The 14,671-nt window shown below is 45.9% G+C and overlaps 1 protein-coding gene and 2 long non-coding RNA genes across 5 annotated transcripts; all 3 read right to left on the reverse strand.

Moving 5' to 3' along the window:
- Positions 1–3,893: 3,893 nt before the first annotated feature.
- Positions 3,894–4,533, reverse strand: LOC117189994. 2 transcript variants are annotated; one of them, XR_004473619.1, is made up of 2 exons: positions 4,255–4,533; positions 3,894–4,157 (listed from the first exon to the last, which is right to left on the reverse strand). XR_004473619.1 is itself a non-coding variant. In XM_033395078.1 (2 exons), exons 1-2 carry the CDS (start codon positions 4,437–4,439, stop codon positions 4,052–4,054), a joined length of 321 nt encoding a protein of 106 aa, XP_033250969.1. In that variant the 5' UTR covers positions 4,440–4,533; the 3' UTR covers positions 3,981–4,051. The 2 variants fall into 2 exon arrangements, 1 of the variants encoding a protein (XP_033250969.1); XM_033395078.1 differs by having other exon boundaries at positions 3,981–4,157; positions 4,225–4,533.
- Positions 4,534–9,328: 4,795 nt separating this feature from the next.
- On the reverse strand, positions 9,329–9,818 carry LOC117190703. The gene is made up of 2 exons (XR_004473800.1): positions 9,737–9,818; positions 9,329–9,669 (listed from the first exon to the last, which is right to left on the reverse strand). It is a non-coding gene; the product is annotated as an uncharacterized LOC117190703 (long non-coding RNA).
- Positions 9,819–10,384: 566 nt separating this feature from the next.
- LOC117191010 lies at positions 10,385–10,946 on the reverse strand. Of its 2 annotated transcripts, none has more exons than XR_004473914.1 (3): positions 10,912–10,946; positions 10,470–10,839; positions 10,385–10,407 (listed from the first exon to the last, which is right to left on the reverse strand). It is a non-coding gene; the product is annotated as an uncharacterized LOC117191010 (long non-coding RNA). The 2 variants fall into 2 exon arrangements; XR_004473913.1 differs by having other exon boundaries at positions 10,908–10,945.
- Positions 10,947–14,671: the final 3,725 nt, after the last annotated feature.

The raw sequence follows: 14,671 nt of genomic DNA on the forward strand, positions 1-14,671 counted from the left end.
CCCGAGTCTTTTTCGCCAGACCTGGCCAAGAAGTCTACAGGCGCAACTTCACCCTCAGCGACTTTGGCAAAAGCTACAACGCCAAGTTCGCCCGGAAATTCCTAAAATGCAGAGTCGTACGTCCGGTAGGGAATAACGCCTACGAGCTGGAGGAGCTGTCGGGGAGGCCGGGTGGGGATTTTTCACGCCAAAGACCTAAAATTGTAGCGAAAACTTCAGACTGAGTCAGAAACAAGGGAAACGCACTCACGTAGGGAATATCCGATCAGTGGGTGTAAGCCTACGTTGGGCGCTGCAAGATCCTAGGCACCGTAATGTCCGGGAAGGCCAGCAGTTTTAGGGAAACGTGTAACTCTTCGATGTTTGCGAATAATTCTCCGGCCATGGTCGCTCGAATTTTCGCTAGGGGTTGCATGCGAAGATATCGATAGGTGATACCCCATAGAAGCGGTGAGGAGGAAAGAAGTTTGAACAGAGTGGCAAGGCCAAAATTTAAGGGGAAAAGGTTAGCGAAGAGTGGCGCCACCTGGTCCTGGAGAGTGAGAGTTCCGCGCGCTCTCCGGAGCCGTTATGAGAGAAGATATCCGATCTCATCCCATAACGGAGTCCCGAAGCCAACTCACCCATACCCCAAAGAAAAGAGAGCCGCCAGCAGCCCGAATCAGGCCATGCCCTTGAACCTAGTTCAAGGGCGATAGAAGAGAGAGCGATGGGGATCAGCGGCCCGGGAGCATTAAACAGAGCAGCTAAGCCAAGAGGGGGTTCAGAGAAAGAAATTCCCGCAACGGAGGAGCCTGCGCGCCGGACATAGTGATCTAGTGATTTTTTTTGTTCTGAAAGAAAAAGTGAGTGGGATGAGGATGGAGTAGTGGCCATCACCCTGAAAAAAAAAGATAAATAAATCTGTGATTCCAGGGGATCCAGATCAGTGAGAGACCAGAGAGACCGCTAGTCCTAGCGGGACGGGAAAGAGACCCAAGAAGCATAAGAGTGAGTCCGCTCCAGAGGGGGGAGTAAAGAAACCCCAAATTTATTCTTTTTGTTGGCCAATCCGTAGGGAATAGGTCACAGCTCCGCCATCCTGGCTTGCTTTTTGCTGGGCTCGAATACACAATCCTGGCCACATAGTGCGGGTCCCTCGCCCATTTAGGGAGAGAAAAAAAATCATCAATCAACTTATTTACTCCCATTATTTATTTTTGTTAGACGTCTCCATTTATACATATGTATATGGAAATCCCCTAATTTAAGTCCGTCCATATTATATCTATAAGTAACTTATTTATATTTATTATATTAATTATTTCTATTTATCTATTTATTTATTAACCGCCCGTAGTGATAAGATGAGGGGGGTATGAATAGGCAGGCTTAGTGTAGCGATGATACCGTGTAAAATTAGGAAATTGAAGTGAAAATTATAACGAAGAAAATGAATTGCTAAGCGTTTCATATGGGGGGAAGAGGAGCCACAGCAACGAGAGGGTAAGGCTGCTGCACATGGCAGGGAGATCCAAAACGTTGTTATTCAGATCTCAGGTAGGGAGGGTACGTCAGGGGTAAAAACATCGACACCTCGACCTGGTCCACGTCTGTGTTGAAGGAAGTTACTGTAATGTTGTTTGTCGAGTAGAGTCCGTTTGCAGTTTTTTTTGTCGGTTACTTTTGTTGTTTCAATTTGTTCGAGATGTCCAATTAGTTGGTATATTGTGCGACCTGAGGGCTTGGGAAGTACCCAGCCCTGGGATGACTGGCTAGCCGGCCTTGCCCCGAAGAAAACAAAGGTTCGTAACAATAATGGCGCCCAATCTGAGACAGGGAAGTGGACTCGCAGTCCTGGCTCTACCATCAAAGAGGGAGAGTACGGATGCGAATCACACAGACGTCGAAGAAAGTATAAATATCCAGCAGAGAAGATAGATCCCGAGTGGTATTTTGCAATCTGGGGTCCATCGGTGTTCTGGTGGCCTGTGAGGGACTCGACGAGCACGGCGCTGAGGGATCTGAGGATGCAAAGAAAATCCACAAAGTAAAAAGTTTTTTTTGGTGTTTGATGATTCGGCACTTATCTGACAACGGGAAGCAGGAAATCTCAATAGGGGATTTGGTTTGGCACTGGCAGAGGAGAATCCACAAGCCAGTTAGCAACCGGCCCGGTGCCTGCTGTGCAAAATGAGAACCTGAAGAAGAAAAAAGAAATACCCGAAGTTAGGATATGGCCAGAAAGATTTCTGTTTTTCGCTTCCCCTGCTTACCGCTGGATGCAGTCGGGAGGGTAGATTCTCAATGAGATTTTTGTTCTGAGTGGCCCGTGGGGACAGAAGTCGGCCACGCGTTGCACTCGGAGCAGCTACAACATCTCGCAACGGGCATTCAGTAGGGAAATAGGCGGAAACAGCGACTGTAGGAAAGTGAGCGCCCTTGACTCTTAATCTTCCAAGGAAGATAAGATTAGTCAACAGCGCTCGCAAAGTTCTAGACGTTGGACAGGTAAAGACGTAGAACACCATGTGCGGAGTTGGCCCTAGTAGTAGTTGTGGTTCCTTTCCCCCTTATTATTGTTTTGCCGTATTAAGTGTTTTTGTGCTGAAGATCAGTGAGCTAGCGTTATAGGTAGTGTTTATGCGATTGTTCTGAAAGAAAAATAGATAATTGTAGTGAATAAAAAGATAAGTAGGATAGTTCGAGGTAGGGAAATATAGGGCCAAGGTGATGAGCGCGTACAACTTGCGGTCTAAACAGAAAATGTCCCGCAGGACTCCTCCACCAGGTAACCTCCAAGGACAGATGCAAGACGGTGACACACAGGGCGCTGAGGGGCGTGGAGACGACAGCTGGAATTTTCCAGGCCAATCCAACGCACTGCCCTCCGAGATTCTCTCAGGAGTAAATGTCGCCATAGCGCAAGCACAGGAGACGTGGAGAGGCAGCATGGCAGATACCCTGAGTAAGACGCTGCAGGAGGAGATCCGTCGCGGCTTTATGGAGCTCATGGGGGCCATAACAGAGGTGATGGCGCCTCTGCGCCAGAACGTGGAATTGATCCAAGACCTGAGATTGGAAAGAGACCAGAAGGAAATCAAGGATAATAACGGCGATCAGCAGCCTCTAGCTCACCCCAGGCAGAAGCCGAACACAGGGACCATTCCCAAAAGGTCGCCTCCAAGGAAGCCGGTGAGGTTGAGCCAGAACTGGCGCCGAGGAATAGGCGAGGCGGACCTGGATCCAGGTGCTGGAAGGCAGAGACGGGAGACATCAGGAGACGGCGGAGGTCCAACAGATCTGCCACCATTTGAAAGGAGAGATGATTGGAGACTAGCGAGATAAGGACGCGTCGACAAAGGGGAAATCCACTTCGACGGAGACCCAAATAAGATGACGGTGCAGGACTTCGTGTTCAGGGTCGAGTTCCTTCGTAGGCAGAACCGACGGTCGTGGGACGAGGTCCTTGACGACTTTCACCATCTCGTCAAAGGACAAGCGGCGGAGTGGTATTGGCAATTTGTCCGAGAACGGCCTCCGGAAGTATGGGAGGATTTGAAGGACGAGTTGGTGTCCCGGTTCCGAGCAGTGGGTGGCGAGTTCGAGCGGCTACGCACCTTGCATGAGCGACGACAACAATCTGGCGAATCTGTGGAAGAGTACTTTAGAGCGATGCGCAGGCTGGCAGCTAGACTCACCACATCTTTGGTTGAGTCCGAAATGGTGCGAGTCTTGAAGAAGGGACTCGATGACGAGATCGCCCGCTACGTTTACGCGATCCGAGTCCGAATCGTGGAGCAGCTGAGGGAAGAGTGCCTGGAAGTGGAGTACCACTTTCGCGGACGCGAGCAGAAGTCGACGTTCCGTCCTGCGGCGAAATTCCATTCAGCCGGGAAGCGAGTGGAGGAGTTTCTGGATGAAGACGAAGCAAGGATAGTAGAAGAAACTCACCTGGCGAACAAACCCAGGCTGTGTTGCTGGAATTGCGGCCAGTTCGACCACGGGTTCCGAGACTTCGTGGCGAAGGAACGCAAAATATTTTGTTACCGCTGCGGAAAGCCAGAAATGTTTACTCCAACGTGTCCAAATTGCTCGGGAAACGCACGATCGGGCATGATGAAAGCGGGAGATCAGCGCTCGGGACAGAAGCCCGCGAAGAAATGAACGATGGTCCACTAATCAATATAGAAATTAAGAATAATAGCCCGAATAAATTTAATAAAAATAGTTTGAAGTTCATACCGGCCGAAGAGAGGATGAGGAGATACATACAAATTCGAAACCAGATCTTTGATGACAGGCAGCTGGAGGGGATGCGCGGTGTCAGTCGTAGACTCCAAAAGGCCCGTTCCAGATTTAAGGAAAGGCGACAGACTCGCAAAGAGGTGGCCGAGGCAGTCAGACGAGGAGCAGGACGCGATCCCAGAGTATTTGCCGAAGTGCAGATAAGAGGACATCGGATTGCTGGACTCCTAGATACTGGGGCATCCGTTAGTGTCTTAGGAAAGGGCAGCCGTGAACTCCTTGCCGACCTCGAGGTGGAAATGGAAAATTATGTCTCTATCATCAAGACAGCCTCTGGAGAAGACAGGTCCATAGTCGGCAAAACCAAACTCTGCGTAGGATATAACGGAATGAATAAAGAGATCTTGTTTTACGTATGCCCGTACCTAGAGCAAGCCATGTACCTGGGTATTGATTTCTGGAGATCCTTCGCGCTGGCTCCCACAGTCCTCGAAGAAGAGCCCAGTCGATCCAGCGAGGCCCAAGTAGGCGAGATCCAAATGTCACAAATCAGCCAGTACGCCGAACATCGCCAGGAGGACGTGGACGTGGAAGCTTGGACCCTGGAAGACACGGAAACCGAAGAGCTGGAGAAGGTAAAGAAGGAGTTTCTGACCTATGAGGATGCCGGATTAGGAACAACGACGGTAGAGCAGCATCGGATCCAGTTGATCGAGGGCGCAGAACCATTTAAAGATCGGCATTACCCTCAATCCCCAGCGATGCAGGAGGTGATCTGGACCGAGGTGGATAAAATGCTGGAACTAGGAGTGATCGAGGTCAGCGATAGTCCATGGAGCAATCGGACGACGGTGGTGCGAAAGCCAAACAAAAATAGATTCTGTTTGGACGCGCGGAAACTGAATCAGCTCACCGTAAAAGATGCTTACCCTCTTCCTAGCATCGAGGGTATACTATCCAGGATTGACCAGACATATTACATTTCCAGCGTCGACCTCAAATTCGCATTCTGGCAAATTAAATTGGACCCAGAAAGCCGGAAGTGCACCGCATTTACCGTTGCAGGCCGTCCGCTGTATCAATTCGTGAAGATGCCCTTCGGTCTGTGTAACGCTGCCCAGAGGTTATGCAGAGTGATGGATAAGGTAATCCCGACTCAGCTCAGATCAAACGTTTTCGTTTATTTGGACGATCTTTTGGTGATAGCCCCGGATTTCCAGACGCATCTGCGATATCTGCGATTGGTGGCCCAGTGCCTGAAAAGAGCAAATTTGACGATAGGTCTAAAAAAATCCAAATTCTGCTTTAAGTCGCTGAAATACCTGGGGTTTATCATCGGAGGCGGCACGCTGCAAATGGATCCCGATAGGGTTGTGACTATACAAAAGATCCCGAGCCCGAGTTCAGTGAAGGAGCTACGGAGCTTCATAGGAACCGCAGGATGGTATAGGCGCTTCATCAAGGACTTCGCCACCATCGCGGTACCGTTAACAGATGCTCTGAAGAAGCATCCGCGCGGGAAGTTTTCCTTGCCAACGGAAGCGAGGGCGGCCATAGAATCCCTGAAGAAGGCACTCACCACGGCTCCTGTATTAGTCCATGCCGACTTTAAACGCCATTTCTACATCCAGTGCGACGCCTCAAATTTTGAAGTGGGAGCAGTGCTTTTTCAGCTGGATGATGACAAAGCAGAGCGCCCAGTGGCATTCTTTTCTTCCAAGCTAAACAAACATCAAATAAATTATTCGGTAACGGAGAAAGAATGCTTAGCTGCGGTATTGGCGATTGAAAGATTCAGGCCATATGTGGAATTGATGCCGTTCACGGTAATCACTGACCACGCCAGCCTTAAATGGCTAATGTCACTCAAGGACCTGAATGGGCGCCTATCGAGATGGTCATTGCGGCTGCAGAGGTTCGACTTTGAGATCGAACACCGCAAGGGAGTCGAAAATATAGTGGCGGATACACTATCGCGCTGCATCGAGGAGGTGGTCCTAGACCCAACGGAAATCCTCGGATTCCAGACGACGGAATTCAAATCAACGGAATACCAGGAGTTGAAAGAAGAAATCTGCAGGAACAAAGAATTATTGCCTGACCTGCGAATAGACAGGGACCTGGTATTCAAGCGAATGGGCTTCGCGCAAATCGACGACCAAGTGGAAGGTTCCATGTGGAAATTATGGATTCCCGCGTCACTGACGAAAACCCTCATCGCGAAGGCCCACGAAGACCACACAACTGGACACGGTGGAATGAAGAAGACCTTGCATAGGTTAAAAAGGCACTACTACTGGCCGGCGATGACGGCACAAGTGCGGGAATACGTCCGAAGCTGCACCGAATGCAAGGAATCCAAAGCTCCCAATTACCGTAGCCAAGTCGGGATCGGGCAGGAAGTGGTCACGGAGAGGCCATTCCAAAAGATCTACATAGACTTCCTGGGAAAGTATCCCAGGTCAAAAAGGGGACAGGCCTGGATTGTCGTCGTCGTAGACCACTTTTCAAAATTTACCTTCTTGAAGGCGATGAGAGAGGCGACCGCTGCGAACGTCGTTCAATTCCTGGTGCAAGAGGTATTCTACAAATTCGGGGTGCCAGAGGTGATCCACTCCGACAACGGAAAGCAGTTCCTATCGAAGGCGTTCATGGACATGGTCAGCGGCTTCGGGATCCGACACATGCGCACAGCAGTCTACTCGCCGCAAAGCAATGCAGCCGAGATAGTAAATCGGACGATACTCGCTGCAATAAGGACGTATTTGGAAAAGGATCACAGAGACTGGGACATTTACCTACCGGAGATCGAAGTTTCAATCCGTGACTCGGTGCACCAAGCCACAGGCGTAACGTATTTGGACAACAGATGTTTCTGAATGGGAACTGCTATAAGCTGGCGAGGAAGCTGCAGTCTTTGACGGAACATGAAGTGCACGCATTAGATCCCGCGGATAAGCGACACCTCATTCGCGAGCAAATTAAACGCAGCCTACACCAAGCGTATGAGCGGAGCAGCCAGCGATACAACAAACGGGCCCGAGTCTTTTTCGCCAGACCTGGCCAAGAAGTCTACAGGCGCAACTTCACCCTCAGCGACTTTGGCAAAAGCTACAACGCCAAGTTCGCCCGGAAATTCCTAAAATGCAGAGTCGTACGTCCAGTAGGGAATAACGCCTACGAGCTGGAGGATCTGTCGGGGAGGCCGGGGGGGATTTTTCACGCCAAAGACCTAAAATTGTAGCGAAAACTTCAGACTGAGTCAGAAACAAGGGAAACGCACTCACGTAGGGAATATCCGATCAGTGGGTGTAAGCCTACGTTGTGCGCTGCAAGATCCTAGGCTCCGTAATGTCCGGGAAGGCCAGCAGTTTTAGGTAAACGTGTAATTATTCGATTTTTGCGAATAATTCTCCGGCCATGGTCGCTCGAATTTTCGCTAGGTGTTGCATGCGAAGTTATCGATAGGTGATACCCCATAGAAGCGGTGAGGAGGAAAGAAGTTTGAACAGAGTGGCAAGGCCAAAATTTAAGGGGAAAAGGTTAGCGAAGAGTGGCGCCACCTGGTCCTGGAGAGTGAGAGTTCCGCGCGCTCTCCGGAGCCGTTATGAGAGAAGATATCCGATCTCATCCCATAACGGAGTCCCGAAGCCAACTCACCCATACCCCAAAGAAAAGAGAGCCGCCAGCAGCCCGAATCAGGCCATGCGCTAGAACCTCGTTCAAGGGCGATAGAAGAGAGAGCGATGGGGATCAGCGGCCCGGGAGCATTAAACAGAGCAGCTAAGCCAAGAGGGGGTTCAGAGAAAGAAATTCCCGCAACGGAGGAGCATGCGCGCAGGACATAGTGATCTAGTGATTCTTTTTGTTCTGAAAGAAAAAGTGAGTGGGATGAGGATGGAGTAGTGGCCATCACCCTGAAAAAAAAGATAAATAAATCTGTGATTCCAGGGGATCCAGATCAGTGAGAGACCAGGAACCAGGACTAGCGGGACGGGAAAGAGACCCAAGAAGCATAAGAGTGAGTCCGCTCCAGAGGGGGGAGTAAAGAAACCCCAAATTAATTATTTTTGTTGGCCAATCCGTAGGGAATAGGTCACAGCTCCGCCATCCTGGCTTGCTTTTTGCTGGGCTCGAATACACAATCCTGGCCACATAGTGCGGGTCCCTCGCCCATTTAGGGAGAGAAAAAAAATCATCAATCAACTTATTTACTCCCATTATTTATTTTTGTTAGACGTCTCCATTTATACATATGTATATGGAAATCCCCTAATTTAAGTCCGTACATATTATATCTATATGTAACTTATTTATATTTATTATATTAATTATTTATATTTATCTATTTATTTATTAACCGCCCGTAGTGATAAGATGAGGGGGTATGAATAGGTAGGCTTAGTGTAGCGATGATACCGTGTAAAATTAGGAAATTGAAGTGAAAATTATAACGAAGAAAATGAATTGCTAAGCGTTTCATATGGGGGGAAGAGGAGCCACAGCAACGAGAGGGTAAGGCTGCTGCACATGGCAGGGAGATCCAAAACGTTGTTATTCAGATCTCAGGGGGTAGCGACATATCTCCGACGACATATCTCCGCCGATCCACAAACGACATATCTCCTCGCGAAATTATGTCGTTTTAAAGCGACATACCTCCGCACGGAGATATGTCGTCTCAAAACGTCATAGCTCCGCGCGGAGATATGTCGTTTGTGGAACGGCGGAGATATGTCGTTTCAAAACGTCATATCTCCGCGCGGAGATATGTCGTTTGTGACACGGCGGAGATATGTCGTTTCGAAACCACTTAAGTCCGCCAGAAAATAATTAACTAATTTCGCATGTAAAATACACTTATATTTTTTTGACAGCATTTCATTTTATAACATGATTTTATTGAAATTAAAAAATGTGCAATAGTCCAAATACACAGAAATCATAATAGAAGTTTTCTTAAATTTTGTCGTTCTTAACTTACACAAGTTAATTGTAAATAAAAACATTGCGTATGGCCTCTTCGACTTCTCGGTTGCAACTTGGACATTTTGGCTTTATATTTTCATTTTCTTACAAGTCGTTTTTTGCTTGGTTGTGGGCCACAATTTGATCCCAACATGTACCACAAATGTTTACGTGATTGCACGGGCGCAACAACACAGACTTTGGGTTACATAGGCACACATTGCATGGATTCATTTGAACCAATGATTTATCAGATGACTGACTTGAATGAGAAGCATTCGATGAAAGTGACGATGTGGAAGATTTCATATCAGAAGACATTCCAGTTAAATTGCTTTCATTGTCCACCCCTTCAAAGAAGTCCTGCTTTGAAAAGCGGTCAGCTAAGGAAACAGTGCATGTCAGAAATCCCTGTATATCTATTTCACCTCTTTCAAAAAGATCCATTGCGTCCATTATTTTTTTTGAGCGATCCTGAGAACCAAAATAATTAAGCTAACATATTATTTTTAACGATTAACTTAAAATGTATTCAACTTACACGTAATTTCTTCTTCTGTGTCTGATTTCCATTACCACCATTTTGAAAGAGTAAAGCAAACTCGCGACTTTTTTCATATTCTTGATGCAGAATTGCATTGAACATTGAACAAATTTAAAAAAGTGCCCATTTGCTCGAATTTTATTTCCCAAATTCAAATTATAAGCTTCTACTGAGCTCGTGGTTCTAGTTGACCTCTTAAACACGGATATGCTTTTTGGTCCCTCCTATAAAATTAGGGTTAAAAATTAATAAGTAAAATACAACTCAATTATGAAACAATAAATAAAATATACCTTTTTAAGCCACTGTCTATTAAAATATTTTAAAAATGGAGAAAACAGCTTCTTATTTAAGTTTATTGCTTCGCCTCTTAGAAGGTTAAATGCTTAGACAATTTTGCTTTCTGGTAAAAGCGGCAAGTGCAAAAATTTCATAAATAGCATGTAAGCTTTCTTATTGCATTTCAGCGTATTTTCAAAACCACTCGATTGCTTGGCATTTTTCTTGCATGCTTGAGTAAAATGAAAACAAAAGGCGTAAAAATTCATGTTGGGATGCAGACCTTTTAACGCGTTAACGCGTGCCTTTAAGGCAGCAAATGTTCGAGTCTATATATGTGAATAAGTGCTGAAAGTGCGAGTCATTAAAACAAAAACAAAAGGGGTTATCTAATTACAAAAATTTTTTGATTAGAGTTAGTAAATAAAGTGTAGCATAAGAAGAAATTTACCTTCTGCAAATATTTAATATAAATTATTAAAAGTTGCTTAAAATCTCCAAAAGGGCACACTTTAAATGTAGCATCAATTAAATAATGCCTATTATGCTCCGGAATGTTGGCTTGCATCAAGGTGATTACCTTGTCTGATGAAAATATGCAATAAGCAAACGAGCTCGATGCGTACACTTTTTTATAGAACTGATTTGCAGTATTTCCCTTGGTTATTCCAAAACGGTTCATAATATTTTCGTCTTGAAAAGCTTCCAGAACATTCTCTGCAGAAGATGGAGGCTTTGGCAAGAAAGGCTGTCTTTTTCTTTGCAAAGTGCGTTTGACAGAGTCATAATTTATTTCAATCTCCGCTTCACCTTTTGTTTTCCTAATTAATTGAATAGAAAAATAATACATCAGTCTGTGTGCATTTCTTGTCTACTCGCTTGCACATACATACATGTACACCTATGTACATACATATGTATGTATGTACATCAGGGGACGGCACGGCCAATGCTCGCAGACGGACTTCGAAACGAGCATTTACCGGTCAAAAACCGAGCAACGACCAAAGTCTCGCAAACGGACTTAAAGCGCGACGTCGGGGGCTGCGTAGCCAGTGCAAATTGATTTGTTCCTTTTGGCTACAAAAATGATCTGATCTGATCCAGATTCAGCAATCTGATAGATATGGTCATTATCTATGATTTTGCGTTTTTAGTTTTCTCGAATGTGCAATATTGTGGATGCAACAGATTTTCGTCCTTTGTGGGGGCGGAAGGGGGTGTGGCGAAATTTGGACACGAAACGGTCAAGGTCCGATATCACAGGAGTGTGGATACCAAATTTGGTTGCTCTGGCTCTTATAGGTTCTGAGATCCTTGAACTCATATTTTGCAATTGGCAAAGCCGACCATGAAACCTGTGTGTTAGAGAGAGACAGAGCGAGAAAGAATGAAATTGTTTTCTTGATTCTGGCTATAATAATTATACGATCTGGTTGAGATTTTACACTCTAGAACATATAGTCATCTTCTACGATTCTGCGTTTTTGGTTTTATCGTATCTTTAAAAATGTAGATGCCACAGATTTTCGTCCTTTGTGGGGGCGGAAGTGGGCGGGGCGAAGTTTTGAAATATTTTTGTAGCAGTGACATATCACAGAAGTCTGGATCCAAAACATCGTTGCTCTAGCTCTTATAGTCTTTGAGCACTAGGCGCTGAAGGGGACGGACGGACGGACGGACGGACGGACAGACGGAAAGACAGACAGGGCTCAATCGACTCGGCTATTGATGCTGATCAAGAATATATGTATATACTTTATGGGGTCGGAAACGATTCCTTCTGGACGTTACACACATCCACTTTTACCACAAATCTAATATACCCCAATACTCATTTTGAGTATCGGGTATAAAAATTGTAATACAACTCTGTTAAGATCTTACCAAAGACTATACAATACCAAGATGTTGCATGAGCGACCAAAAAGCTGTTCTATGGCGGGTACTAACATTAGAACCCAAAAGGCACGAGGGAGCGCGCGGGGCTTCAATTCCCTTTTCGACTGTACTTCGTCTCTACCGCGACCCCGCTGCACATCGGTTTCGTCTGTTCGGCCATTCTAGACTCTCGAGCCTCAGCACCGTCGAAGCGGTGGTCGTGGATCGCCGATGTCTTTGGAGCGGCACAGTGGGAGCTATGGCCGTCTCAGCTTGCTAAATTAGTTAGTGAATATGAGTTCAATAAATATTTGCACACTGAAAAAATGTTAAACTTTAAACTAAAACAATCTTGAAAATTCGATTGGAAAATTCTCTATTAGATGCGTACATTAAATTTATCTAAAGCACTCATACAATTTTTTTTACTATTTCGGCTGAGTCCCCACTGTGCCGCGCCAAAGACATCAGCGATCACGCTGCCCTACGGTTTCGGCACGCAGACGATTCATATTTATACCCGATACTCAAAATGAGTATTGGGGTATATTAGATTTGTGGTAAAAGTGGATGTGTGTAACGTCCAGAAGGAATCGCGTTTCCGACCCCATAAAGTATATATATTCTTGATCAGCATCAATAGCCGAGTCGATTGAGCCCTGTCTGTCTTTCCGTCTGTCCGTCCGTCCGTCCGTCCCCTTCAGCGCCTAGTGCTCAAAGACTATAAGAGCTAGAGCAACGATGTTTTGGATCCAGACTTCTGTGATATGTCACTGCTACAAAAATATTTCAAAACTTCGCCCCGCCCACTTCCGCCCCCACAAAGGACGAAAATCTGTGGCATCTACATTTTTAAAGATACGATAAAACCAAAAACGCAGAATCGTAGAAGATGACTATATGTTCTAGAGTGTAAAATCTCAACAAGATCGTATAATTATTATAGCCAGAATCAAGAAAACAATTTCATTCTTTCTCGCTCTGTCTCTCTCTAACACACAGGTTTAATAGTCGGTTTTGCCAATTGCAAAATATGAGTTCAAGGATCTCAGAACCTATAAGAGCCAGAGCAACCAAATTTGGTATCCACACTCCTGTGATATCGGACCTTGACCGTTTTGTGTCCAAATTTCGACACACCCCCTTCCGCCCCCGCAAAGGACGAAAATCTGGGGCATCCACAAATCTCAGAGACTATTATGGCTAGAGTAACCAAATTTTGTATCCGCACTTCTGTTAGATCTCACTATAAAACGTATATCTCAGAATTTCGCCCCACCCCCTTACGCCCCACAAAGGACGAAAATCTGTTGCATCCACAATATTGCACATTCGAGAAAACTAAAAACGCAGAATCATAGATAATGACCATATCTATCAGATTGCTGAATCTGGATCAGATCGGATCATTTTTGTAGCCAAAAGCAAGAAATCAATTTTCAGTGGCTACGCAGCGCCCGACGTCACGCTCAGACTGATTTTCTGTCTCTCTCGCACGCACTCTTTGTCGTGTGGTTCAATATTAGCGGCGTCTGCCGCAGGAGAGCCATACTGACTTAGTATCGGGTATAACTGTAGAGTGCGGTGTCCGCAGCAACTCACAACGTTCCACCTCGATCCTTTTGTTTTGTTTTTTTGTTTTTATACCCGATACTCAAAATGAGTATTGGGGTATATTAGATTTGTGGTAAAAGTGGATGTGTGTAAGGTCCAGAAGGAATCGTTTCCGACCCCATAAAGTATATATATTCTTGATCAGCATCAATAGCCGAGTCGGTTGAGCCCTGTCTGTCTTTCCGTCTGTCCGTCCGTCCGTCCGTCCGTCCGTCCGTCCCCTTCAGCGCCTAGTGCTCAAAGACTATAAGAGCTAGAGCAACGATGTTTTGGAACCAGACTTCTGTGATATGTCACTGGTACAAAAATATTTCAAAACTTCGCCCCGCCCACTTCCGCCCCCACAAAGGACGAAAATCTGTGGCATCCACATTTTTAAAGATACGATAAAACCAAAAACGCAGAATCGGTGAGGATGACCATATCTTCTACAGTGCAAAATCTGAACCAGATCGTATAATGATTATAGCCAGAATCAAGAAAACAATTTCATTCTTTCTCGCTCTGTCTCTCTCTAACACACAGGTTTCATGGTCGGTTTTGTCAATTGCAAAATATGAGTTCAAGGATCTCAGAACCTATAAGAGCCAGAGCAACCAAATTTGGTATCCACACTCCTGTGATATCGGACCTTGACCGTTTCGTGTCCAAATTTCGCCACACCCCCTTCCGTCCCCCCAAGGGCGAAAATCTGGGGCATCCACAAATCTCAGAGACTATTAAGGCTAGAGTAACCAAATTTGGTATCCGCACTTCTGTTAGATCTCACTATAAAACGTATATCTCAGAATTTCGCCCCACCCCCTTCCGCCCCACAAAGGACGAAAATCTGTTGCATCCACAATATTGCACATTCGAGAAAACTAAAAACGCAGAATCATAGATAATGACCATATCTATCAGATTGCTGAATCTGGATCAGATCAGATCATTTTTATAGCCAATAGGAACAAATCAATTTGCAGTGGCTACGCAGCGCCCGACGTCACGCTCACTGATTTTCTGTCTCTCTCGCACGCACTCTTTGTCGTGTGGTTCAATATTAGCGGCGTCTGCCGCAGGAGAGCCATACTGACTTAGTATCGGGTATAACTGTAGAGTTGCGGTGTCCGCAGCAACTCACAACGTTCCACCTCGTTTTTTGTATTTTTTGATGGT

Source organism: Drosophila miranda, assembly GCF_003369915.1.
Source record: "Drosophila miranda strain MSH22 chromosome Y unlocalized genomic scaffold, D.miranda_PacBio2.1 Contig_Y1_pilon, whole genome shotgun sequence".
Lineage (NCBI taxonomy): Eukaryota > Metazoa > Arthropoda > Insecta > Diptera > Drosophilidae > Drosophila > Drosophila miranda.